General features: G+C 37.5%; 1 protein-coding gene across 5 annotated transcripts in view; it reads right to left on the bottom strand.

Moving 5' to 3' along the window:
- The window catches only part of ANO4 (anoctamin 4), a 412,471-nt gene that overhangs the window by 188,366 nt on the left and 211,338 nt on the right, over positions 1-12,767 (bottom strand). For all 5 annotated transcript variants that reach the window (XM_027071002.2, XM_027071003.2, XM_027071004.2 and 2 more), the window contains 2 exons: positions 11,051-11,187; positions 7,941-8,099 (listed from right to left, as the gene is read on the bottom strand). In XM_027071002.2, the coding sequence (XP_026926803.1) occupies positions 7,941-8,099; positions 11,051-11,187 (296 nt within the window). The remainder of the gene's footprint in view (positions 1-7,940; positions 8,100-11,050; positions 11,188-12,767) is intronic.

The following is a 12,767-nucleotide window of genomic DNA, read 5'->3' as shown; positions in this document are numbered from 1 at the left end:
ATTTTAAAAATGTGTTAATATACTTTATTTAGCTGGTGTAACTATAATGATGATAATATTTTAAATGCTTAATATATGACAAGTATAGAGATATGCACTTGATATGACTTATCTCATTTAACTATCATAAGAGCCAGGCAATATATCTCATTAGTCTCATTCTGTAGATGAGCCAACTTCCCCAAGAATACACAGCTTTAATGGTGGAAAAAAAAATGAGCACTCATAACATCTAGCCCCGGATTCCTAACCCACTCTATTAGCTACCTACAACTGTATAACAGATTACACCATGAATTTAGAGGCTTAAAACAACATGCATTAGTGATCCCAGAGTTTCTGTATGTAAGAAACCCAGGCACAGTTTAGCTGGCTTCTCTGCTGTGGGGTCTCACCCGGCTCCAGTACAGCTCTTGGTTAGGGCTACAGTGTCATCAGAGGCTCAACTGAGGAAGCTCCTCTGGTTGTTGGCAGAATTCATCTCCTTGTGGTTGTGGGGCTGAGGTCCTGGTTCTCCTGCTGGCTGTCAACCAGGGGTAACTCAGCTCCTAGAGGCCACCTCATTTTCCCTTGTACCTGGCCCCCTTCATAGACTATCTTGCAACATAGTAGCTCATTTCCTCAAAGCCAACAAATGAGTCTCTAGTGCCAGTTGGCCAAAATGGGGTCTCATACATCATAACATAATCACAGAAGTGGCTTCCTACTACATTTGCCATAGTCTATAGGTTAAAAGCAAGTCACAAGTCCTGCCTGCATTCAAGGGGAGGAAAATATACCAAGGTGTGAAAACCACAAGGCTCACTGACTTTAAGGTCTTTCCACCACAACCACTAGGCAAGTAACAGACTGGAAACATGTTTGTGTCACCTTCTTAATTTTTTTTTCAAATTTATATGTCATCTACAATATTTTAATTTCCTATGTTTCCTTAAATTGGCTCATTCTTAAAATAATTACTCTATAAAGAACTTTTATAACATAGGCATACGGGGAAAATCAATATTACTTTCCATAAATAGAAGGTAAAACCAAAGCAAAATAAAAAGTAAGGTAATATAAAAAACAAAGATTTACACTGTACCATGTGTTTACCAATATGGGCTCACTTAATCCTCACACAGTTCATGGTAAGCAATATCATCCTCCTTATTGAAAATATGGATGGGGCCCCTGGGTTGCTCAGTTGGTTAAGTGTTTGACTCGATTTCGGCTCAGATCCTGATCTCAGTCATGAGATCAAGCCCTGTGTCAGGCTCCACACTCAGTATGGAGCCCGTTTAAGATTGTCTCTCTCCCTCTCCCTCTGACCCTTCCTGGATTGCTCGTGCTCTCTTTCTCATAAACAAACAAACAAATGGAAGCTGAGTTCCAAAAAGGTTTGGTAAAACATTCAAGACAACACAGCTTATAAAGCAATTGCAACAAGATTCAAATCCATGGCTCCTGGCAGCCAAAATACACAAGAGCTACAGTCTAGACAGCACCCAACTGCATTATGAGTCCCAACTTTCCTGGTTCCTTTTCCTTCTCATAACTCTGCCTGCCTTCTCAGCCTGTCTCCTAACTCTGCAACCCTGAGATCCATCTTCAAATACCAGAAATCAACACAGTGTGAGAATGAAGAGCAAGTATGCTCAGGTTTTAATCCTAGCTTTATCTCTTATAATGGCCTTGTCATGGGGGTGGGTAGTTATTGCTTTGCCTCAGTTGTCCCATCTATAATACGAGGATGATAACAGTAGGGGATTAATAAATGCAAGGGTTAAAATTTCAATACTATTTTTACCATAATCTCAAAGAAAAATGTCCAAGATACCTAACCTTGAGTGTTGTGTATGTGTTTATTGCAGCTAGGTTTTCAATCCTTCTAGAGGAAACTAAAAAAAAATTTTGACAGAATGCATTATTTTGCAGTTTTTTGTTTGTTTTTAAAGATTACTATAATTAATCTCTTTGTGGGGGGCAATGTCCTTGAATAGGAGTGACAGGATGGAGTCTTGTGCCCAAAGCAAAGGGTTGGACTTAGCTAGGAGCATGGTCAGTATGCCCTTAGCACCAGAGAGAAGGTTGCCTTTGTGGGCACAGATGCAAGCAAGTAAGTCCCTGTGATGGGAGGAACTTGTAGTCATTCTTTTCTTATTGCTTCAAGGACATTGCTCTGTAAAGTCTTCCTTCACTCTTTTACATCAATTTTGACTCTCAAGTAAGTGATTTCTATTAGCATGAAAACATGCAGTTATTTCTCCCATCTTAAATAGAAAGAACTCTTTCTTTTAAAATTTTTTTTTCATATTTATTTGTTTTTGCTAGAGAGAGAGAGAGAGAGAGAGAGAGAGAGAGCGAGCGAGCAGGGGAGGGACAGAGAAACAGAATCTGAAGCAGGCTCCAGGCTCTGAGCTGTCAGCACAGAGCCCAATGCAGGGCTCGAACCCACAAGCCAAGCTGTGAGATCATGACCTAGGCCAAAGTCAGATGCTTAACTGACTGAACAACCCAGGTGCCCCAGAAAGAATTCTTTCTTGACCCAACTTCTTACTGCAGTTACCACCCCATTTTTCTCTCTTTTGAAAGAACTGTTTATATCTGCTCTCTCCACTCTTCTCCTCCTACTCTTTCTGACCATATTTTGGGCATGCTTTCACTTCCACCTCTCCAAAGAAACATCCCCTGCCCAGTTTACCAAACCCCACCACATTGCTAAATTCAATGGTTGGCTTTGGTCCCGATCTTAGTCCCTATATAAGCAGCAATTGACTCAATCTCTCTCTCCTGAAACACTCTCCTCCAGGCACCACACCCTCTGGGTTCCCCTCTGGCTCCTTTCAGCTGACTCCTCTATCCTCCAAATTCACAGCATGGGTATGTCCCACAGCTCAGTACTTGGATCTCTTTACCATTTGCAGTCATTCCTTTGGTAACCTCATAACAAAGTATATCTCCCAGCCAGAGCTCTCCTGTATTTGAGACTCTTCTGTCCTACTCAACATCTCCACCACTGGGACACATCAAGCTTAACCTGCCTATGAGAGGACCCACTCCTCTCTTCATTCCTGTAAACAGCGACTCCTTAAATGAATAGCATGTAACAGATAAACAGCCTGTGACTCTTCTCTCTTACATCCTCATCCAACCTGTCCGAACTTTCCATAAGGTCTCCTTTCTACTCTTCTCATCATCTCTGCTGTGTGCTTGACCAACCCACCATCCTCTCCTTCCAGGATCCTTGCAACAAATCTCCTTAACTCATCTCCCTGCTTCTTCCCTTGCCATGTCTCCCCCTCCCATAGTCCAAAATCACCAGGCAATTCTAGTGACTCTAATAAAACAGAAACCAGATCTTGTCATGCCTCTGCTCAAAACTATCCAAGGATGTCCTTATCACTCAGAAAAGCTAAAGTTTCCCAGTGACTACAAAGGCATGATGTCATCTGGCTTCCACTGGCTCTCTGGTATAATTTTTCTTACTATTCTTCACCTTGCTCAGCAACTCCTGTCATCCTGGCCTCCTCACTGTTCCATGAACACACCAGGGAAACTTCTGCCTCAGGGCCTTTTAACTTACTGTTCTCTTTTCTTGGAATAGAGGCCTACCCTTGCCAACTTCTACAAAATTGCAAGCCTCTTCTGAAATTTTCTGCTTTACTTTCTTCCCCATAGCATGTATTGACATTTTATATATATTTACTTATTTATTTTGTGCTTAAGTTCCAACAGAAAAGGGCTTTTTGTCGGTTTTATTTACTGCTGAGTTCCTAGTCCTGGAAGCAGTGCCTGGCACACAGGAAGTGTGCATATTTGCTGAATGAATTAACTATCGTTGAAATGTTACGATTTACCTAATCATAGTTATTTTGTAATGACTAATGAAATAAGTTTTCCACCATGTTCTGTGTGACTCTAAAGACAAAGAGTGCTTCATTAATACAACTACTCCTCACACATTCCGAATAATTCAAAAGTCATCCATGATTTGATTACTTACATGAAGGAAAAGATAAACTTATTGATAATAATCATTTCAAAAATAGATACCAAAGGGCCAACAATGGACATTTAATTTGAAGTTAAATGTAAAGTGGAAAAAAATGTCTGAAATAGAAAATATAAATAAGTAAATATAAGTTTACCTTTAAAAAGGTATTTCTTTAAATAGCCACTAAGAAGCAGATCATTTGGGCTCAATGATACTTTATTTGGGAACTTTGCTGTGAATTGCTTTCTCTAGGCTAATTTGAAAGATGAGTTACAGAATATTAAAGACCCAGGGTGCCAAAAGCAAACACTTAGCTGCTGACTAATCAGGCAGGGGCAAAGTTTTTAGGAAAGATTAAATTTGACTGTGTCTTCACTTTTATAATGAATTAAAGATTCTCCTAGTTGTTTCTTGAAATTCAATGTTAAAAGAGATAACGATTATCTTACTGTCAAAATGTTCAACTACAGAGCCTGTCTTTACCCATTTGAAAGCAAAAACCTTGAAGTCTGTGAAACATGTTTTCTATAATTGTTGGACATCATGACACACAGCTAATGAAGAAAACATTAACCATAAAATGTATTTAGTATTAATCATTTCAGACATATATGGATTCATAGTAGGCTTTCTGGGTTTTCCTTTTTTCTTTTCTAACTTGAACTAAGTTCTTTGTATTCTTCATAAAAGAGTAAAGTAACTTCTGGAAGATGCAATAGCTATTAATATTATTGTCTCTCTGTAGCTGTTTACAAAATGATTTAAATAAGGGTGCTTTTGATAATTTCTAAATCTAATAACACAAGGTAGATATAGGTCTATTTTTCAACCAAGGGACATTTTAATTATTTGTGACGGGGAAAAATCAATTTATCTATACTTTCCTACTGCCTCCCAAGCAGAGGAGAACCTGTAAAGGCCCTCTTGCTGAGTCTGCTGAGGCCATGAGAACACAAAGCAGGGTTAAGAGGCTGAGTTAAAGCCCATTGTGCCACATATGCAAAGGGTGTGGGCCTTTCGAACTGTTTCAAAAGGAAAGAGCAGAGACAGGCAATGGGAAAGGCTGCTTAGAAAAAAGGGTCCACCTCTTGCACTGTTGGTGGGAATGCAAACTTGTGCAGCCAGATTGGAAAATGGTATCTGGAAAACGGTATGAAGGTTCTTCAAAAAGTTAAAAATAGAATTACCCTATAATCCAGCAGTCGCACTACTAGGTATTCACCCAAAGGATATAAAAATACAGATTCAAAGAGGTACACGTACCCCAATGTTTATAGTAGCATGATCAAAAATAGCAAAACTGTGGAAAGAGCCCAAATGTCCATTGGCTGATGATTAAAAAAAAATGTAGTATATACATACACTATGGAATATTGTTCAGCCATCAAAAGGAACGGAATCTGCCATTTGCAACAACGTGAATGGAGCTAGAGTGTATTATGCTAAGTGAAATAAGTCAGTCAGAAACACAAATACCATATGATTTCATTCATATGTAAAATTTAAGAAACAAAATGGATGAACATATGGGAAGGGGGAAAAAAGTGAGGGAAACAAACCATAAGAAGCTTTTTACAATAGAAAACAAATTATGGGTTGATGGAGGGATGTGGGTAGGGAATGGGCTAAATGGGTGATGGGCATTAAGGAAGGCACTTGTTGGGATGAGCACTGGATGTTATGTGTAAGTGATGAATCACTGAATTCTACCCCTGAAAACACTATTACACTGTTAACTAATTAGAATTTAAATAAAAATTTGAAGGGAAAAAACCCCAAAAACATAACAAGATTCCAGAAAAAGGAAAACCTAGACGTTGGTAGTGGATAGAGGATTGTGGGGGAAAAGAATAGGAAAGCTGCCACCCAGAGAGGAAGTTCTGGAGGGAAAAGGAGAAAGAGATATTTACATAGGTCTTTATAAAGTTTTCAATATGGTAAGATCACCTTTCTTCTACTGCTATTTCTTCTAGTATCCATTAAATAAATACCTCGCTATTAAAATTTTGAAAAATTATAACCAAAAAAATTACCTTGTATACAATCATATAGCAATCATACGGCACACCACATCAGCATAACTGGGTAACAAAAGTCAGAACAATTCTCTGCTGCATGCTTTAATTCTAATAGATAAATACTATAGCATACATGATATTTAAGGAGACACATATGAATTTTGCCATCTTCATAGTATTGGGTATTATTGGAAAGTATTGGGCTTTTTGAGTTTTAACCACTAAGTCATAAAATGGCATTAACCAGGGAGGGGGACAAAACAGAAGAGACTCATAAATATGGAGAACAAACTGAGGGTTGCTGGAGGGGTTGTGGGACGGGGGATGGGCTAAATGGATAAGGGGCATTAAGGAATCTATTCCTGAAATCATTGTTTCACTATATGGTAACTAATTTGGATGTAAATTTTTAAAAATAAAAAATAAAATTAAAAAAAAAGACCTAGGCAGAAAAAAACCCCAGGAATGGAGAACATAGCTATGAAGCTTAAAATAGAAATCACTCAGTAATTGAACAAAGCCACCTAGTTTTGATGGGAATTAAGACTTTGACAGAGTCAGAATAGACAAGAAGGACTTTCATTATTTAGGATCATGTGGAACTTCACATTTCTGTATATACAAATTCTGAATACAGAAACAAATTCTGAATAAGGAATAAGAATAAGAGGTGAATGATTTTTAAGGATAAAAATACAGTTGTCTCAATAAGAACTTAAAGAACAAGATTTATCAAAGATATGTTCTATGGGTATAGCAAAGATTTCCTGAAACCCCGCCAAAGTGGGGAAAAAAACACAACATATTTAATTCTGTGTGTTGTTCTGAGGAAACCTCCAACCGAGACAGCCTTCTGAGCAACCCGGATTTACTTACCTGAGAATGAGAACCTGTTAACTTGAGGCCACAATTTCCATCTTGCCATTTTTCTAATTCTCTTTTTGGAGATGCTCGAGAAAAATACTACTTCTGTTTCATAAATAGCTCACAAGTTCAGGTCAGTCTAACAGATCTGGAAAAATCCCATTTATTCGTGTCCCAAGATCAGGATGCAACCCATACATACCATATAGAGAAAAATCTGGATGTCTGATTTCAAAGATTTAACCCCTCAGCCTTGAGGAGCAGAATCAGAAGCAAACATTTTTAACTGCCAATATGTTCTTCTTATTGACTTTGAAAAGCTCCAGAAGCTTTGCACAATGTTTAAGGAAAATCTAAGAAGAGTTACATAATCCAGCTAACAGGGCCAAGTTTTTTAAGTGTGCATGGTATTTTGGGGTACACAATAATCTCATTGTGGTTTATTGTCAGAGGCGTGGCTAGGCCTCTTGTATTTTACTAATTTGTTCCTTAATACTCCCTATGCAGAGAAGGAAGGAAAGAACAAAACACTGGTAAAGTAACCCTTGAGTTATAGAACGTGTTAAAAACCTTGAGTTATAGAACGTGAGTGTCTCTTAAAACTGGAATCATTTTCTAAGCTCCAGCTGTTTTTGGCCAAATCAGTCAACAGTCTCTCCTGGTAGGTGAGGATACCCAAAATCATTATGTTTCCTGAAATGTAAAAAGAGGCTCCAGAGTGGAATGATTGCATTTTATCCAAAGTTTTCTTACATCCATGCAATAGAACCTTCCATTCACATAGAGAAACAGTGGATGAAGGAAGTCAGGGAAATCAAAAAACTTTGAAACCATTCATTTAATTGGAATAGAGTATTTTGATTTTCTTGGAACCTTTTGGCATTAAAATGCTCTCTAAGGCAAACTGTGCTTCGAAAAACTAATTATTGGAACATTCCCCAAACACTGCAGACTGGAAAGTCTGACCAAATGAAATGTTCAGTTAACATAATGAACAAAAACATCATGGCTTATTTTTTAACTGCTTCTCGATATGAATAGACGCATATTTGTGTTTCTTCTCACCCAAGCAAACTATTTACCTCTTTCTCCATTTGTAATCCTTCTGCTCTAATATTTCTTTCAAATACTTCTCTCTTTTCAGTCTGTGGGTTGGATTTTCTGTACACAAGAATGTAGTCAATTCGACACTTTCCATCTCTGAAGTAAAGTCCATTTGATTTGTTTTTTTCCGGCACTGTCTGCACACAACGAGAAAGGAACCAGTTTAAGACACTCATAAAAATGAGTCTGCAGTGAGGAATGTTAAAGAACAATGAAAAGTAAATGAATTTTTCACTGTTTTATCAAAACATTTTTATTAATGAAAAATGTAAACAGTAGAATGTGGAGCAACCGAGAATGATCACATTCTAAAGGTGAGAGTGGAAATTGATATACTTATTCTGAAAAACACACTGGCATTAAAAGTGAACATTTGATGGGGCACATGGGTGGCTCAGGTCATGATCTCACAGTTCGTGAGTTTGAGCCCCAGGCCGGGCTTTGTGCTGACAGTTCAGAGTCTGCAGCCTGCTTCAGATTATGTGTCTTCCTCTCTCTGTCCCTCCTCCACTCGTACTCTGTCTCTCTCTCAAAAATAAACAAAAACATTTTTTAAAAAGTGAACATGTGCATAACATACAACCCATAATAAGAGATATCCTTATTAAAGCAACTGGGAGACATGTATATGACTACAGAAGCACTGTTCATAAGAGTAGAAAATAAAAAACGTGAATCAATTCAAATGTCCATGGACTGGCAAATAGGTAAATAAATTGCAGAACAGTCATACAGTAGAATATTATACAGCAGTAAAAATGAATGAACTATAGTTCCATAAAATATGGAATCTTAAAATTGTATTGACAGAAAAAAAACCAAGTCACATAAGACTTCATGCTACATGATTTTTAATAAAACAAAAATAAAATGAATCTACAAAGAAGCTGTTAAGGCTATAAATGTGCATGATAAAGCTATTTTTAGAATAAGAGTATGAAAAAACCAAGAATTTAGGAATATGGGACTTTTGATAAGGTAGAGGGATGAGATTAAAAGCAGCTTTGATGGTTTTAGTATTATTCTAGTTCAATGTTTCTCAAAATTTTTGCCCACTATAAGAAAAACATTTTGCTTTGTGATATCTGTATACATACATAAACATAGAAAGGATCTGAGACAAAAGTTTCACAAGACAATACTTACCCTTTCTACTTACATACATGCTAATATTAATTTTCCATTCCCTTAAAAATAATTGAAGTTAGTAACCTAGTTGTAGATTTGAAATTTGAAAAATGACCATTCTAGTTCATATGTTGGATGGTAGATTAAGGTGTTCATTTTGCTATTATGCTTCAGGACTTACAAGTAAGCTACAAATATTATTTTGTAGTGAGTACACATATAAAAATTAAAGAACAAAACAGTAGGTATAATTTTCATCAGGCTTCATGGGCTTGTTGTAATCATGTACAATGCTGAAAGAGACCATCAATTACAGGGTGGTTAGGCTAGAGACAAATTTCTCAGGCTGATAGATTTCAAAAACATGTCTGTGAACCTAGCAAGTGGAAATGGGGGAAGAGGAGTTGGCTACCTTTTCTGTAGGTCACAGTTTACATCAGTTTTCAAACAGTGGTATATGGGAGGCAAACATGCCAGACTTCCAAGGTCATTGCACCAGACTTCTGAAGTCACTGCTAGAACCTACATTCTTGTACAAATGCCATGCATACACCCTCATACAAAAGGGAAAATATCAGCCAGGAGGGATAGAAATGTCACATCACTTTGTCTTGGTGCAGATATTTTCAATTGATGACCAATCCTTACTATTTTTTTTTTTTTGGCTTTGCTTTAAGAAGTACTCAGAAGTCCACCCAAATAAGCACTTTCTTAACAATTATTTGCCAAGTAAGAGAGAACTACTTTGTAGATTTAGCATGTCAGCATCTACCTGCAAAAACAAGGTTTCAGCATGGCATCTGGAGCAAGGTTATTAGCAAAGCCTTAACCCTCCTGGGACTGTTTCCTTGTCTGTAAGTTAAGGAGAGGAGACTAGGTCTTTTGAGATCCCTCCTTTATGCCACATCATGGCATTCAAAGTAACTGTGTGAAGAGATGACAACAGAAAGAAGTTTTTTAGAGAAAAACAATACAGGGGCACCTGGGTGGCTCAGTCGCTTAAGTGTCCAACTTCAGCTCAGGTCATGATCTCACTGCTCATGAGTTGGAGCCTCGTGTCGGGCTCTGTGCTGACAGCTTAGAGCCTGGAGCCTACTTCGGATTCTGGGTCTCCTTCTCTCTCTTCCCTCCCCTGCTCATACTCTCTCTTTCTCAAAAGTAAATAAAAGTTAAAAAAAAATTTTAAATACATGGATGGTAGCATATGGTGTTTGTAGGAAGAGGTCCAAGGAAGCTTGGTAGAAATAAACAGTTTTCCCTGTTCAAAGGTGTCATCCTGTCAAAAGTTAACTGGCTCTGGAATAATAAAAACAGGAGGAATGTGCAGTAAATAAATGATTCTGATTCTGTGTTCCTATTACCTATGCGTATACAAAGCTAATGCATATACAAAGAAGATATTAAACTCCACTGAGGTGCAATCTGAACAAGAGTGAATGTCCCTAACAAAAGCCTTTTCTTCCAAAATGACATATGAACAGATGGATCTATTAACAACTGCAATGAGTTTCCAGATTACATAGGCAAGTGGCAACTCAAGGAGGCTTTGGACAACACAATCTACTGAGAGCTGGTCTATTCCGTGTCACTGTTCTATGCACTGGGGGATGTATACAAGGAAGTCCTTTCTTGTAAGGCTTTCTATCTACTAGGGACACTCAGAATGAAGATTATCACAAAATGACAGGTAGTTTCAAGAATCTCCCTTTATATAAATGAAATGTCTCTGGGTATAAGAAGGAAAATACATGACTCACTGAAAAATGTTTTAAGCATAGGTAGATTCAGGATTCCTGAAATGTGCTAGACTTGTGGGGGAAATAAAAGAATATAAGACCTGTCCCTTGTTTTCTGGAAACCTACAGTTTAATGAGACGATGACTTTAGACAATCCATTGGAGGCATATTCCCAGTTCCCACCTGGATGAAAACCAGTATTTTTAAAAAATTACACACTTACCTCTCCCCCTGCTTCCAATCTGCTAGCATCATCTGAAGTACTGGTCAGGTTTCCAGGGTGAAGCAGAGAATCATCATCTTTGCAAGGACTGTTGACAGCTTCTAATTCATCAAAAAGAATATTGACATCCTTGGCCACTAAAACCAAAATAAAAACATTACAAGTGGGGTTAAGAATTTTGGATCTTAAAATAAATACCGAAATAGAATGTGTCTCCCTTTGGCTTCATATTTTTTTCATTGTTTCAAGAACACCTTGAATGACAGGTGTATTATTTCCTAAGAGAAAAGGAGGTCAGATGTAAAACATGTTTTATCCAACAGTGTCTTGATTAGGCAAGATTAAGGACAATGTGAAGCAAAGTAAAGTACTTCCATAATATAAATATAACTTACCTTCCATGATAAGAGAAGGCATTATGTTTGTTTAGTTTTCCTTCATATAGTTGTTTAGCATAAAGTACTTTCACTTAAGACTTCTAAGAACTCATTCTCTGTGTTGGAGATAACCTTTTAAAATTTTATTTTATTTTTCATCAAAGTGTCATACAACTTGCTAAGTGAACCCATACATGTGCCAATTGCAAGATGCAGTAAGATCTGTAATTTTATTCCTTCGTTACTTCCTAAGGTCTAATAAAGAAAACCTAATACAGTAAGAAAACATACAGATAGGTTTTCTGCCTTTCTTATTTCTCTAATCATGAACTGAAATCATGAAGTTACCCATTCAGGGGCTTTCCCAAAAGATTGCTGATGCCAATACATGAAGCACTATATATCAGAGTTCCAAATAAAGAATATCACATTCAAATGCATGGTGCCTTGTAGCATACCAGAAATGACAGTTCAGCACTAGTGGCTGAAGAAATATGGTGCCAGGTCCAGGACCCTTCCTTAGCAACTCAAATGAGAGACCAATATTGAAGCTCACTTTTTCCTTTGATGCTTTAGAAATTGCCAAGGGTTTTTAACCTGCCACAAGCTGTTGCGCAGAATAATTTGTAGGTGATATGGTACTATTTACATAGCACATACAAGAATATTCATCCTTTCATTCAAAATATTTTTAGGGATGTGCACACTGTGTTGTGCACAGAGTTGTGTGATAGCCATACCTTGATGAATAAAGGTGAGTAAACAAAACAGTCAAAGAAATATAAACTGCATTGAATGCTATAAAGAACAGAACATAGTTTGGATATAGAGAGAACAGATATCATCTACCTAGAGAGTGTGACCAGGTTCTATAGCTATATCCAAATTTGTGACTTTAGGCAATTCATTTAACTACTCAGTTTTTTTTTTCCTGTAAAATAAAATGGGTATGGCAATAAAATTAACATTTATTGTTTACTGTGATAGGTTGAATCATGGTCCCCAAAGGTAATCTGATACCTGAAACGTGAATATCTTACCTTCTATGGCAAAAGGGATGCTGTAGATGTGTTTAATTCAAGGATCTTAATGTGGGAGATTATTTTGGATTATATGGGAGGGCCCAAACTAATTTACAAGGCAGGCACGAGGGTCAGAATCAGAGAGATGGATTGGAAGATGCTATGATGCTGGCTTTGAAAATGGGGGTAGAGCCAGGAGTCAAGGAATGCAGGTGTCCCAGAAAGTAAAGAAAGGCAAGAAAGCAGATTCTCTCCTAGAGCCTGAAGAAGGAACACAGTTTTGCTGACACCTTTATGTCTTCTGACCTCCAGAACTGT

Source organism: Acinonyx jubatus, chromosome B4 (assembly GCF_027475565.1).
Source record: "Acinonyx jubatus isolate Ajub_Pintada_27869175 chromosome B4, VMU_Ajub_asm_v1.0, whole genome shotgun sequence".
Classification (NCBI taxonomy): Eukaryota; Metazoa; Chordata; class Mammalia; order Carnivora; family Felidae; genus Acinonyx; species Acinonyx jubatus.
This window is presented reverse-complemented; position numbering and strand designations above follow the sequence as displayed.